We start from the raw sequence: 14,930 nt of genomic DNA on the forward strand, positions 1-14,930 counted from the left end.
AGTGCTGACCTGATCTTCATCACAGTCGACCAACTCCTGCAGTTACAGCTGAGTGGGTAGTAGCTCCTACTCCTCCTGGACTTCACTATGACTCTTGGACTTGGTCTCCTCTCGTTACAGGTCTTCCTCTCCAGGAATCCACTGCTGGTTTCTTGCAGTCTTGTCTGGGTGTCCTCTATTCTTCTTTTTCTTCCTTTTGAGTGGTTTGGGGAAATTCCAGTGATTTACTCCTGCTTTCCTGTTGGCTGGGGGGTACTGGTATTTACCTCTGTGGTTTTCTAGAACTCCAAGCTCCCTCTAACGCATTCCACTTACCTAGGTGGGGGCCTTGTGTTTGCATTCCATTTTTAGGGTCGAGCCTGAGTTGCATGCGCTCGCGCATGCGTATCGCAGCGAGACGCTTTTGTATTCAGAAAAGGGCTTGCGGCCCTGTTAACTTCACGTCAGTGTTTTTTATTGGTTCGTGGGCTTGCCTAATAAAATCTGCTTGCTTTCATTAGTCGAAGGCACGCATACGTCATGCCTTTCCTGGTGGCTAGCCTTCCTCGAGCGCAGCGACCAAGTACAGAAAACATGCGAGGCTCGCTGTTTTCCATTGGGCTCGTGGACTTCTTTTTCTTTAATTTACGAGCGCGATCTCGCTTGGCAGAAGTCGAGCGCTTTACATAGTTAATTTCACCTTTTTGGGTTATGTACATAAATGCACTTTTCCCCGATAGGTGAAAAGTCAGGTTTTGAGTTTACAACGCGGTCAGCTCTAACATGAGCAAACGCGAGACCCGTTGCATTGTAAATGCTTGTTTTAGTATATGGTTTGGGTTTCACCTAGGGCCACTATTGGTTATTGCTATTTGCACTATTTGCTAACATTTTCTAAGCCTATTACTGTTTAAGTGGATCAAATCTGCTCATAAATGCAACAGAGAAGGGCTGCTTAACACTGGAACACAAGAAACGACTAAATAGGATACCAAACATACCTATTAGAGACCAAGTTGACTTAAGCATCCATTAAGGATCACTTGTTGGCTATTGTCACATACAATAGGGAATGTATGGGTAGAAGCCATAATCAGGAGATTCCAACAGGGAATAAGGAGATTAGCCACACCATGGGCAGTACCTGCAATGATATGGAACCTAAACTTTGTGCTCAGCCGGTTATGAAGGAACTTTTCAAACCTAGACACAAGACAGAGCTCAAGTATTTGACACTAAAGACCCTACTTAAGTTGTGATCAGCTCATTATGCAGTCAGTGAGCTACAGGTCTTGACTACAGAGGAACCCTGCCTGCAGATGCACAAGGACAGGATGGTTATGAGAACCTATCCGGATTTCCTCCCCAGGTTCCTCACATTTTCACATTAACATGTACATTCATTAAGTTACTGGTTTTTTTCCAGCATAAGAAGACTCAATTAAAGAGGCCTTTACTGACCTTTGATGTAAGGAGGGCACTGCTTTGCCACTTTATAAGACAAAATTAGTGAGGAAGGGAATGCAGTTCTGCGTGTCCCATTGGCCCATTTGCCGGGGGTTTACCCGTGTCCATGGCACTGTGGCACAATGAATAGAAAACCACCAACAAGCCTTGGCAAATCAAGAGTCAGCGAATAAGGTTTTGCAAGGCTCAAGAGGAATTGAAAGGCCCTGGGTACTCGACCCAAGTAGCGGAGATTAAGGTGACCGTCTGCAGCTGGGAGCGTTGCAAGAAGAGGAGGTAGCCCCCACAGGCAGCAGGCACAGGATTTGCGGCGAGGCCCACTCAGCACACCTGGAGAGGACTCCCACGTCGCTGGAGCAACAGGCAAGAGAATGGGCCTTGCAGGGAAGAGTGCTGGAGGCTGGGGCTACACGGAGCCTTAAGATCCTTTGGAGGAGGAACAAACAGGCCTTGGTAGCTTCCAGAGTTGCAGTGCACATGTGTACTATCATGCAAGTATAGGATAGAGTTTACCGTCTCCCAAGTTGGACAGCTAGTAGAGAGGACCAAGTGGACCACTCCAGACCACCAACTGAGATGCAGGATCCACCCAATTCCAGAGGAGAGAGGATTCACATAGCCGGTCATAGTTGCAGTTGGTGCCTGCGGATTGTGGAGGAATGACTCCTTCACTCCAAGGGAGATTCATCCTTGCTTCTTGTGCAGGCTGAAGACTCGTTGCCCTCAGCTGATGCAGAGCCAGGGGCCAGGGAAATGTTGTAGAGCAGAGCGGAGTAGTTGCTGAAGTTGCAGATTGTCAGGTCCTAGAGGGTCCAGTTGCAGTCCTGGTGGCCAGAAGATGAAGTAAATTGTGCAGAGGATTCCTGCTGGAATCATGCACGTTGAATCTGAAGACCCACCTTGGAGGGAGACCTTAAATACCCCAGGAACGGGGATTGGTCACCTAGCAGGTTGACCATACATCAGGGAGTGGCTGTAACAGTCACCTGCCTGACCTGGCCACTCAGATGCTCCTAGGGGCCTCTGCCCACCTTGAATTCAAGATGGCAGAATCAAGTGGCCACCTGGAGGAGCTCTGGACACCACCCCTGAGGGTTGTGAGGGACAGGGGAGTGGTTACTACCCTTTCCATTGTCCAGTTTCACACCAGAGCATGGCCCTGGGGTCCCTGGACTGGTGCAAAACGGTTTATACAACGAGGGCACCAAAATGTGCCCTTCAAAGCATACCGGTGCCTTGGGGAGACTAGTCCTCCCAAGCCATGTAACACCTATTTCCAAAGGGTGTTGTCTCCCCCTTTCAAGGGAAATCCGTTTTTCTGCCTTCCTCTTCTTGAGTTGTCTAAGCAGCAGGAGGGCAGAAACCGGTCTGTGGGGTGGCATCGGCGCAGGCTTCCAGGAAAATCTCAGAAGACTTGTAGAAGCAATGCTGATGCTTCTCTAAGGAGCTCCCAGAGTGCATGGAATCGTACAACCAATACTCACAACAGTATTGGGGTATGATTTCGACATGTTCGATACCAAACATGCCCAGTTTAGGATTTACCATTGTGTAGTACAGGAGTAAAATGGCTTCTCCACACTTACGAAGTCCAGGAAAATGAAACTAGAGTTTGTAGGGGCACCTCTGCTCATGCAGGGGTGCCCTCACACACAGGTACTTGCACCCTGCCCTCTGGGCTAGGAGGGTCTGCCATAGGGGTGACTTACAGTGACCTGCAGTAAAAAGCTGCATGCACCTTTTCCCGTATGCTGCAATGGCAGGCCTGCAGATACATTTTGCATGGACGCCTGAGGCATGTGTGGTAGCCATCTTCAGATACTTTTTTTTCACTTTTGCATTTATCTACATTAGCCCTCTTCTCCACCTGTTTGTCCTGTTATTATTTCTGGTAAGGTGTGTGGGTCATATGTGAATTCAGGCTGCAAAACTACTCCCACTGGCAGGTAACCATTTCGTTTTGCAGCATTAATTATTTTCCGAATTCACATGCAGTGCATCAGATTGTGTAGTTGTTTTCTCCTTTATTTGGGTTGGTTGGGTTGAAATGAGCTTGCAGACAGGTGTTGCAGTGCTTTCTGCCCCACTTGGGCTTCTGTATGCATTTGAATGTCCACACAATGTTTTGTGAATGTATATGGGGACACCCATGTTGCTGCTGCGCAGATAGTGTCTATGGGTACGTGTGCCACGAAAGTCAGTGTTGCGCCCTTTTTTCCTTGTTAAGTGTAGTTTTGGGTGGTGAGGCAGTTGTTTGCCAGCTGCTGCGTACCATTTTTGGATTGTTTCCACGATCCATCGTACAATAGTCCGCTTTGTGACAGGGGATCCTTCACTGGATTTGGCATATGAGACACACCATTGGTTTCCTTTGCGGACCAGCTTGGTCTCCTCTAAGCAGTATATTAGTGCCCTTTTTACGTCCAGTGTGTGTAGTATGTTCTTTCCAGTTGTGTTTGTGGGTTCTTAAAGAAGACTGGCAACTGTTTTGCTTGGTTGACATGGAATTTGCTCACCACTTTAGGTAGGAATTGGAGGTTCATCCTGAGAACTACCTTGTCGTTGTGGATTTGCATGTAATGTTCCTATATTGTTAGCACTTGAATTTTGCTTACCCTTCGTAGCATAGAGGAAGGCGGTCTTTAGTGTGGTAAACAAGGAGTTCAGCAAGTTGTGTTAACCCTGTGTTTAAGCTCCACATCAGGGCTGGTGCCCTTCATGGGGGGGGATCATTCCTTCTGATCCTTCCAGGAACCTTTTTACATTAGTTGTTGTAAAGAAACCTCTGGTGTAGGCCATGATTGCTGTCAAGTGTACCTTGAGAGAAGCGTAGTTGATCCCACTGTCTAGCAAGTGTGTGAGATGGGTTATTACCGTTTCCTGCCTGGAAGTTGCTTCTAGAGTATTATTTTCTGTGCACCATGGGAGGTATCTCTTCCATTTCTCTGCATAGCATCTTCTTGTTGGTTTTCTAGCTTCCTTTAGTATCTCCATGGTTCTGGGTGGTAGTATTCTATGTATTCTAGCTCCCTGCTGCTAGGTTGAGTGTTGCTGGTTCTGGGTGGAGTACTTGCCCCTTCTACATTGTGAGTAGGTCCCGTTCCGCTTTGATGTCTATCATCTGCCCCTTGGACAGCTTGAGTAGGTTTGAATGCCATGCTTATCTGGCCCACTGAGGGGCTATGAGGATGAGGTTTGTCCCTGGTTTCCTAGCTTTCTCCAGTACCTTTGTTATTCTGGGAATCGGTGGAAAGGTTTAGGCAAATCTCCCTGACCAGTTTAGTGACAGGGCATTCCCTGACTGACTGGTAGTGTGGAAACCTGGAGACAAAGTGTTGCCACTTTGTATTTTCTGCTGATGCGAACAAATCGATTGTTGGTGTGCCCCAAATCCTGAAGATTTTTCTAGGCTCATATGTTTTATCTCCCATTCGTATGTGCTGTTTTCCTGTCTGCCTTTATGTTGCCATTCCCTGGTAGGTCGACTGTAGGTTGATCCCCTGTGGTATTGCTCAATTCCATATTTCCTGGGGTTGCTTGCTTAGGGTGAACAACTTTGTACCCTCTTGTTTGTTCAAATAGAACATTGTTGTTTCATTGTCTGCTTGGAATTAGTACTGTCTTTCCTGAAAATTGCACTTAATGCTTTCAGGTCCAGTAACACTGTTTTCAGCTCCAGGAAATTGATGTGTTTTATCACATCCGTCCGTCTTGTTCCGTTGGCCCCTGATTCTTAATTTGCCCATGTGTACTCCCCATCCCTTGTCAGACGAATCTGTTATGATGGTCAGTCAGGGAGTTGCTGTCTTCAAAGGTCTTCCCCTGGTTATGTGTATGGATGCCCACCATTGTGTCTCCTTCTGTATTTTTGCTGTTACAACCACTAGATCCTCCCAACTCCCAGTGGTGTGTGACCAGCTGTAAGCCAGCGATTCTTGGAATGGTTACACGTGGAGTCTTGTTTGGGGTTTGAGGGGAATGCATGATGCCATAATGCCCATCAACTTTATGACTGTCCTCACTGTGAGAGACTGTCCTTTCTGGTAAAGGCGAGATTGCTTGTATTCTTCTCGGGCAGGGTAAGCATGTGATTTCCTTGCATCGAGTCTGGCTCCTGGAAAGATTTTTCCTTGCTGTGGTTCTGGGAATGATCTTTTGTGATTTATGCTGAACCATAGCTCGTGTAGGGTTGTGATCACTGTTTTGGTATCCCTTTGACATTTCTCCTTTGAGTGTGCCTTTATAAGCCAGTCATCCAGGTAGGGCTATACGTAAATTCCCTTATTTCTTAGGAATGCCACGACTGTCGCTAGGCATTTTATGGTGCAGACTTTATTCCAAAGGGCAAGACCTTGAATTGGTAGTGAACTCCCTCAACTATGAATCTGAGGTATCTTTTGTGTGCCTGGTTCATCGGTATCTGCTGATAGACATCCTGAAAGTCTATGGTTGCCATGTAGTCTCCTTTTTGCTGGAGTCGGAATACGTCCTGTAGGGTTCATTTTGAAATGCCGGTGTAGATGAATTTGTTTATGAACCTGAGGTCCAGGGTTGGCCTTAATGTAAGGTCTTGTTTTGGTAGTAGGAAGTAGGTACGTAGGTAAGGGGTAGCTGTTAACCTCCTCTTCTGGACTCTTTCCAATCGTCCTCGAAACTCTCCGTTGCTTCCTCTTCTTCAGGGTCATAGAATTCCTCCTCCACCTCTTCTTTGTGAGGCTCGGGGGTTGCTGGTGCCTCGAGCGTGCTCTCATCCCCTGCTAGTGCAGGGGTGCCCTCACACCCAAGGAACTGCACCCTACCCTCTGGGCTGAGAGTGCCTACCATAGGGGTGACTTATAGTGACCTGTAGTGAAAACGGGTGAGTGCACCGATTTCACGCAGGCTGCAATGGCATGCCAGCTGAACCCTTTGTATGGGCCCCAATGGGTGGCAGAATAACTGCTGCAGTCCATAGGGATCACCTGGAACTCCAGTGCCCTGGGTATCTAGGTAACATATACTAGGGACTTCAATGGAGGGACCAGTATGCCAATTGTGGGAAGAAAAAGGTACAATTTAGAGGAGAAAGCAACTAAGGGGGTCCTGGTTAGCAGGAATCTAGTAGACGAAGTCAAACACACTGACAACAGCAAGAAAATGGTGGTTACCCTTGCCAAGAAAGAGGGTACTTTACTACAATGCTGGAATGTTATTGGCTAAGAAAGATACCCACAGCGGAAAGGTGTGAGTAATGGTCAGTCATTTCTTCCCCAAAATGATTTCTACAAGATTTTGTTGGGAAAAGTACTCCAGTTTGTGCAGCTTCTTTTGTAAGATGTAATTGTAGGTGTCCATGGTTAACCAATTACCAACTGTCTGTATATGTATACTATATAGAGATTAGCAATAACAGTAAGCGTCTTTTGGTATGTAAGTAAAAAGTAATTTCACCAAACTTTTGTTTTGCTCTAGGAGACTATGGAAGTGCTATTGAGACTCTGGTAACAGCGATTTCTCTAATAAAGCAGTCCAAAGTATCTGCTGATGATCGTTGTAAAGTACTTATCAGCTCCCTACAGGACTGCCTTCATGGAATCGAATCCAAGTCTTATGGTTCTGGATCAAGGTAAAGCACCTTTCCTATATCATTGGGCCTTAAATGCCTCATTTCCCCTCTACATGCTGATACTTGTGATGCCACATTGAGAGTTTAAACACTGTACATCAGTAGTTACATTGATACTGCATAGTGAAGTTTTTTTGTATTTAATATTTGCTTGATATAATTGAACGACTGTATGAACGGACCATAAATTGTCACAACATTCAGATAGGTGTGTAAGCAATGAATCAGAGGAACATTGCTGCTTAGTCTTTTTTTCCTTCTGCCAATGCAACACCAACTATTACAATACAACAAATCCTGGCATAATTTTTTTACAGCACAGTACATTTTAAGTTTTGATATAAACTAAGAATATTGTCCTGGTCCATGCTTTCCTTAAAAAGGTAACCACCTCTGTAAAATGATATTATATAGCTTTTCTTTTCAACTAGAGTGCAACTTTGCCGAAGCACTGCTGACTGATTTCACTGTATTTTCAGATTACCTTAACCTGTTTAAACTGCTTTCCTCTTTTTCTTTATTGCCTCTTAAAATTGCACTGTAGTGTATTTTCCAGTCTCCCAAAAGTTAATATTATTTCACGTTATGCAGTTGCAGTTGTACTGCTCCCTAAGGGCACTTTTATGTTTGTGTGTTTTTATGGCTTGAATTGCTAGATATGAAGGTTAGATATTCAAATGGTAGAATAAGAGGAATTCACTTATTTCAAAATGTTTTCCAAAATTTTAATGAATAAATACTGAAGCATTTCCTCTTTACATTTATTCGCACAACTAGAGGGAAATTGAAAAACATTAGCACTGACCTTATTTCCTCCTTTTCAATTTACATATTTGTGACAATGGTAAAATATTCAAGAATGTATTTTTTTTAAAAACCTTAAATTCTGCTCTTTAAATCGGATGATTCATAGCCCACCCATAAAGCGAGCCATACTTTTTGACTTTATTCTCACTCCAAGAGGACCAGTTTCTTCTATTTATATTACTCTGTCACTTCTGCAGATGTTAATTCTTTATGAACTTACTGAAACTACCACCTTCTTCGCAATATGTTCTTCTCAGGTATTTTCTGAAGAACTTACAAGTTTATCTCCAAAATAGCTTCTAGCCGTGATAAAATTGCTTTGGAAGGTCTTCAGCATCTTCTTTGCTGACCACTTAAATATAGCTTGATGTCTTGATTTCATACCTGCCAGTTCTACCTTAGCAAAGGCTGCTAAACACTTTACATGTGGTTCACAGCTTTTTTTTTTACCCCAAATCTCTTATTGCTTGGCTTGAATGCCTGTTTGTTTTTCTGCATTGTCCCTGTTGCATTAAAAGAAATAGTTACTCCCCTTGTTACAGACAAAACATGTTTTTCTGTGCCCAGCGTTTCATGTGAATTGTTTTCCATTTCTTCCTTCAGTTGGAATCAGAATTCTTCACCTATGTTGAACTATGTTACCCAGCAGTTAGGTTATTTCATTGAAACCAGCTCTGATACTGTTAAATATTTCGTGGACTATAAAATCTCTTCTGGTCATTTAATACAGTCTGTCGCTGCCTCCTGCTTGATACGAAAGGACAAATCTATCTTGGTGAAATTTGTAATGAACTGGTTCAGGTATTTCTCCAATATTGTATCTTTCATGGATTCACAGGTTTGAATCTTCCCCGTCGCTGAGCTTGGAGTCCTGTGGTAGATATACTGATCAGTACAGTGGTAAACATACACAGAAAGGCTTTAACATATTCACAACATAAGCCTTCTATTATTATAAGCTATCTAAAGTTCAGCCAGTCAGAACAAACAAGTCTTCACCTTTCTCCATACGTTATGTGAAGAGTCCCTTGAGCTCTGCTCAGTCACATAAATTAATTTATTCATATTTTTCTCAACATTGCCTCATAAGCTTAATAAGCCTAATACATCAGGCCATGTCTAAGTCATCTTAAGAAAGTCTGCTTAGACCTTGTGGAAATAAGAGGTTCTGTTCTGAGGACCTCCTCAAGGTGCGTATATATTGCCTTCATTCAGTACATAAGGCAAGCGACTGTTAAATCCGTAGAACCTTTACAACAAAAACTCTGAAAGACAGAGAGGTTAAGCTATTCTGGCTTAAAAAGTCAAAATCTGATGATGCAGAGGCTTCTGAGGAATAAGGTGAGGCATCCTCCCGATCAGTCAGAAAATCACAAAAAGGGCGCATTCACACTCAGAGTATCCTTCAAAAGTATTATCTGAAGGTATAATCTTCTGCCTCTGAAGTACCACCTGAAAAGGTATTTAAAAAATCTACAAGGGAGGAAAGCCCAACCTCACATGTGATGGTTCTGACAAAAAAAAAAAACACATCAAAAAAGCATCGTAGAAGGTCTAGGCTGCCAACTCAAAAAAATAAGAAAATAATCATGGCATCAGCAAAGAAACACTTGTCCTTTCTGCCGTTGACATACTTCCTCAGTATAACAGTCAATGACACTGTCTTAGATGAAGACAACATCAACAACAACTTTGATGAAAAGGACTGTCGATTTAAATACCTTAACATCTGCGATACCATCAATAACCGCTTCAGCTACAATGCATTTACCAACCTTCTCCAAGGCTATGCATTTTTCCACACTGATGATTCCACCATCGAGAACAGTTGGCAATAATGGAAATACAGAGTACTCCGAAAACCAAAAGTATAACTCTGATTTCTGGTATGGGTGTTCTAATGACAATAGTGCCTGCAACATACCCTACCAAGTAATTTCTCACCTTATCCAATGCAGTGACTTCTCTTTCTGGAATAGTCAAACAAGGGACCTTTCCGACCAGCATACAGTCCTACACAGTTAAATACCAAGACCCCGAAGAAGAATATGAAGAAAGTGTATGTTCGATGGCATTTGTGTCTGTAAATACACGTGCTATGCATACTCCTGCTATCTAGTTTTGGGTACGGAGTGTTGCAAATTGTTTTTCTTCTAAGAAGCATTTTTGAGTCATGGGATCGAGTAGTGACTCCTTCTTGGTGATTCTGCACATTGGCATAGAGTCCTTTGCTAGATTGTTTTTCTCTCTGCTGTCTGGTTCAGACGTGTGTATCTTCACTCAATCTTCAACTTGCTCCGGTTTGAAAGTTTACTTCTGTCTTTATTTTATTTAACAGAATTGTTCTCCTAATCGCCAAATTCCACCTTTACGTTAGTTTTTTCCAGTCAGGTAGAGTACTGACCGAGCGCCTTTCAGGGCGAACTCACCTGTTTTCAGGCCTACCTCCACACAGGCGCCCTAAGAGAATGCTGAGCTGATGGAATGGACACAATTTCCTTTCTGTCCTCGTGCCATTCAAAATTCCCCCACACTGTCCATCATCTGGTGTGTAATCTGTGCCTCTCCCTCGATCACCAAGAAGCTACCTGCAATGCCTGCTAGTCCTTCAGATCAAAGAAGACCCTTCGAGACCGGTGAGCTCTTAGGTTGGAGATGGGGCACAAGTCCCCAGAAGACACCCCAAACATTTTTGGGGAGGATCATGCACAGGAGGAGCCAGAACAAGAGAAGCCCTTCTCAATTCAAGACTCCCAACATTCAGTTGGAAATTGAGGGCCACAAGGTGATGTCAGCGCGGCCCATGAGTACTGTGACCCCACCTGCCCACCCAAAGACCGTTAAAAAGCCCCTTGCAGAGGTTGCTAGACCACCAGGCCAGTGCCGGTTTAAAAAAACTACTTTGGCTACCCGCCCTGTGGCTCATCTCAGAAACCAGCCAAGACCACAAAATCGTCTTTCCCACCAACCCTCCAGCTCCTCAGTCCCAGCCATTTCCAGCAGAACTTGGGCACCAAGCACATCTGCTTGGAGCCGACCAGTCTCAACAAGTGCTTCGGTACTGAAAGGGTCACCGACCGAAATCATTGGTGCCGAAAATAAGGGAGCCAACTTCTTCGGAGCACGTGGACTCAAGTCAATCCTCCATTACTCCATCTCCAGTTGAGCCTATATAGAAAACTATGGACAGCACAGCCTATCTGGGATGGTACAGGGCATATTATTGCATCCTCCCCTGTCACGTTCAAGAGGAAATTATCCTTACAAGAGGCTTTAGACACTTTTTCACATCCTAAAAAAGCCTCTAAGGACAAGCTAAGCTACCACTGCTTCGCCTAAGCCTTTTCTTCCTCCTCCTCGTCCTCTACCATCTTCCTCACCACCTCCACTCCGTGCTTCTCCTCCACTTCCTTCCCCTCCTCGTTCCCCTGCCTCTCCTACTGCAGGAGACCTCACGCCTCAGAGCTTACCTTTCATAGGAGAAGACTTGGGTAGAACACATCAACCCAGACCCATGGGATTCATATGACCCCGATCCCATGATAAATACGGACCAACATTTGTACCCTGCAAGACCCTCCCCACCAGAGGACTTTACTAGTTGTCAGCAGGTCATAGCAAGGGCAGCTGCCTTTCATAATGTTCAGCTCAATAGGGATCTGATATACCAGGATTGTCTGTTTGATAGCTTAACCACCACACATAGGGATACTCAATTCCTGCCTGTGCTCCCTGGTATGATTCGTGACGCAGATGACATCTTTAAGGAGTCAGTCCTCTCTAGAACTATCACCCCTAGAGTGGACAAAAAGTATAAACCTGCCCTTTCTGATCCACTATATATCAGGTCTCAGGTGCCACCAGATTCAGTAGTGGCCACTACTGCAAGACATTGGGCCAATAGCCAAGCATTATAGGACTTTCCACCAGACAAGGAGAGACAAAGGCTGGATGCAGCAGGCAAAAGAGTTGCTGCACAAGCAGCAAACCATTGGCTCATTGCCAATTCACAGGCTTTGTTATCAAGGAATAATTGAGCTCACTGGGACAGAATGATGTAGCTCCTCCAATATCTCCCGGATCAGCACTGCAAACAAGTCCAGCAGATTGTTAGAGAAGGGGACACAGTCTCCAATAATTCTATCCGCTGTGCCCTAGATGCTGTGGAAACACTAGCATACTGTTAAAACAGTATGCCTGGCTTAGATGCTCTGGTTTCAAGCTAGAGGTATGTAGGAAGTTGGCTCTGTATGTGCTATTTCAAAGTAAGGAATAGCATGCACAGAGTCCAAGGGTTCCCCTTAGAGGTAAAATAGTGGTAAAAAGAGATAATACTAATGCTCTATTTTGTGGTAGTGTGGTCGAGCAGTAGGCTTATCCAAGGAGTAGTGTTAAGCATTTGTTGTACATACACATAGACAATAAATGAGGTACACACACTCAGAGACAAATCCAGCCAATAGGTTTTGTATAGAAAAATATCTTTTCTTAGTTTATTTTAAGAACCACAGGTTCAAATTTAACATGTAATATCTTGTTTGAAAGGTATTGCAGGTAAGTACATTAGAAACTTTGAATCATTTCAATTGCATGTATACTTTTCAAGTTATTGACAAATAGCTATTTTAAAAGTGGACACTTAGTGCAATTTTCACAGTTCCTGGGGGAGGTAAGTTTTTGTTAGTTTTACCAGGTAAGTAAGACACTTACAGGGTTCAGTTCTTGGTCCAAGGTAGCCCACCGTTGGGGGTTCAGAGCAACCCCAAAGTTACCACACCAGCAGCTCAGGGCTGGTCAGGTGCAGAGTCAAAAGTGGTGCCCAAAAACGCATAGGCTAGAATGGAGAGAAGGGGGTGCCCCGGTTCCGGTCTGCTTGCAGGTAAGCACCCGCGTCTTCGGAGGGCAGACCAGGGGGGTTTTGTAGGGCACCGGGGGGGACACAAGCCCACACAGAAATTTCACCCTCAGCGGCGCGGGGGCGGCCGGGTGCAGTGTTAGAACAAGCGTCGGGTTCGCAATGGAAGTCAATGAGAGATCAAGGGATCTCTTCAGCGCTGCAGGCAGGCAAGGGGGGGCTTCCTCGGGGAAACCTCCACTTGGGCAAGGGAGAGGGACTCCTGGGGGTCACTTCTGCAGTGAAAGTCCGGTCCTTCAGGTCCTGGGGGCTGCGGGTGCAGGGTCTTTTCCAGGCGTCGGGACTTAGGTTTCAGAGAGTCGCGGTCAGGGGAAGCCTCGGGATTCCCTCTGCAGGCGGCGCTGTGGGGGTTCAGGGGGGACAGGTTTTGGTACTCACAGTCGTAGAGTAGTCCGGGGGTCCTCCCTGAGGTGTTGGTTCTCCACCAGCCGAGTCGGGGTCGCCGGGTGCAGTGTTGCAAGTCTCACGCTTCTTGCGGGGAGATTGCAGGGTTCTTTAAAGCTGCTCCTTTGGATAAAGTTGCAGTCTTTTTGGAGCAGGTCCGCTGTCCTCGGGAGTTTCTTGTCGTCGTCGAAGCAGGGCAGTCCTCAGAGGATTCAGAGGTCGCTGGTCCCTTTGGAAGGCGTCGCTGGAGCAGAGTTCTTTGGAAGGCAGGAGACAGGCCGGTGAGTTTCTGGAGCCAAGGCAGTTGTTGTCTTCTGGTCTTCCTCTGCAGGGGGTTTTCAGCTAGGCAGTCCTTCTTCTTGTTGTTGCAGGAATCTAAATTCTTAGGTTCAGGGAAGCACTTAAATACTAAATTTAAGGGCGTGTTTAGGTCTGGGGGGTTAGTAGCCAATGGCTACTAGCCCTGAGGGTGGGTACACCCTCTTTGTGCCTCCTCACAAGGGGAGGGGGGTCACATTCCTATCCCTATTGGGGGAATCCTCCTTCTTCAAGATGGAGGATTTCTAAAAGTCAGAGGCACCTCAGCTCAGGACACCTTAGGGGCTGTCCTGACTGGCCAGTGACTCCTCCTTGTTTTTCTCATTATCTCTCCTGGACTTGCCGCCAAAAGTGGGAGCTGGGTCCAGGAGGCGGGCATCTCCACTAGCTGGAGTGCCCTGGGGCATTGTAACACGAAGCTTGAGCCTTTGAAGCTCACTGCTAGGTGTTACAGTTCCTGCAGGGGGAGGTGTGAAGCACCTCCACCCAGAGCAGGCTTTGTTTCTGTCCTCAGAGAGCACAAAGGCTCTCACCGCATGAGGTCAGACACTCGTCTCTCAGCAGCAGGCTGGCACAGACCAGTCAGTCCTGCACTGAACAATTGGGTAAAATACAGGGGGTATCTCTAAGATGCCCTCTGTGTGCATTTTTTAATAAATCCAACACTGGCATCAGTGTGGGTTTATTATTCTGAGAAGTTTGATACTAAACTTCCCAGTATTCAGTGTAGCCATTATGGAGCTGTGGAGTTCGTTTTTGACAGACTCCCAGCCCATATACTCTTATGGCTACCCTGCACTTACAATGTCTAAGGTTTTGCTTAGACACTGTAGGGGCATAGTGCTCATGCACATATGCCCTCACCTGTGGTATAGTGCACCCTGCCTTAGGGCTGTAAGGACTACTAGAGGGGTGACTTACCTATGCCACAGGCAGTGGGAGGTTGGCATGGCACCCTGAGGGGAGTGCCATGTCGACTTAGTCATTTTCTCCCCATCAGCACACACAAGCTGGCAAGCAGTGTGTCTGTGCTGAGTGAGGGGTCCCTAGGGTGGCATAAGACATGCTGCAGCCCTTAGAGACCTTCCCTGGCATCAGGGCCCTTGGTACCAGGGGTACCAGTTACAAGGGACTTACCTAGGTGCCAGGGTTGTGCCAATTGTGGAAACAATGGTACATTTTAGGTGAAAGAACACTGGTGCTGGGGCCTGGTTAGCAGGGTCCCAGCACACTTCTCAGTCAAGTCAGCATCAGTATCAGGCAAAAAGTGGGGGGTAACTGCAACAGGGAGCCATTTCTTTACACAAGCCCCCCCCAGCCCACAGGCCAGGAGACTCAGCCAAAGCTGGGAGAGTCTTCCTAGTCTGTCAGGCGAGGAAGAGTAGAGGAAATAGGCTGGTTTGTTGCAGGGCCTACTCTGCCTTACATCCTCCTGTTCAGGTCATTCCCCTGGGG

At 45.9% G+C, this 14,930-nt stretch overlaps 1 protein-coding gene across 8 annotated transcripts in view; it reads left to right on the forward strand.

Annotated features, from left to right (window-relative positions):
• CPSF6 (cleavage and polyadenylation specific factor 6) overlaps window positions 1-14,930 on the forward strand; it is a 532,852-nt gene that overhangs the window by 410,742 nt on the left and 107,180 nt on the right. For all 8 annotated transcript variants that reach the window (XM_069229589.1, XM_069229590.1, XM_069229588.1 and 5 more), the window contains one exon: window positions 6,898-7,051. In XM_069229589.1, the coding sequence (XP_069085690.1) occupies window positions 6,898-7,051 (154 nt within the window). The remainder of the gene's footprint in view (window positions 1-6,897; window positions 7,052-14,930) is intronic.

This window comes from Pleurodeles waltl, chromosome 4_1 (genome assembly GCF_031143425.1).
Source record: "Pleurodeles waltl isolate 20211129_DDA chromosome 4_1, aPleWal1.hap1.20221129, whole genome shotgun sequence".
NCBI classification, from domain to species: Eukaryota; Metazoa; Chordata; class Amphibia; order Caudata; family Salamandridae; genus Pleurodeles; species Pleurodeles waltl.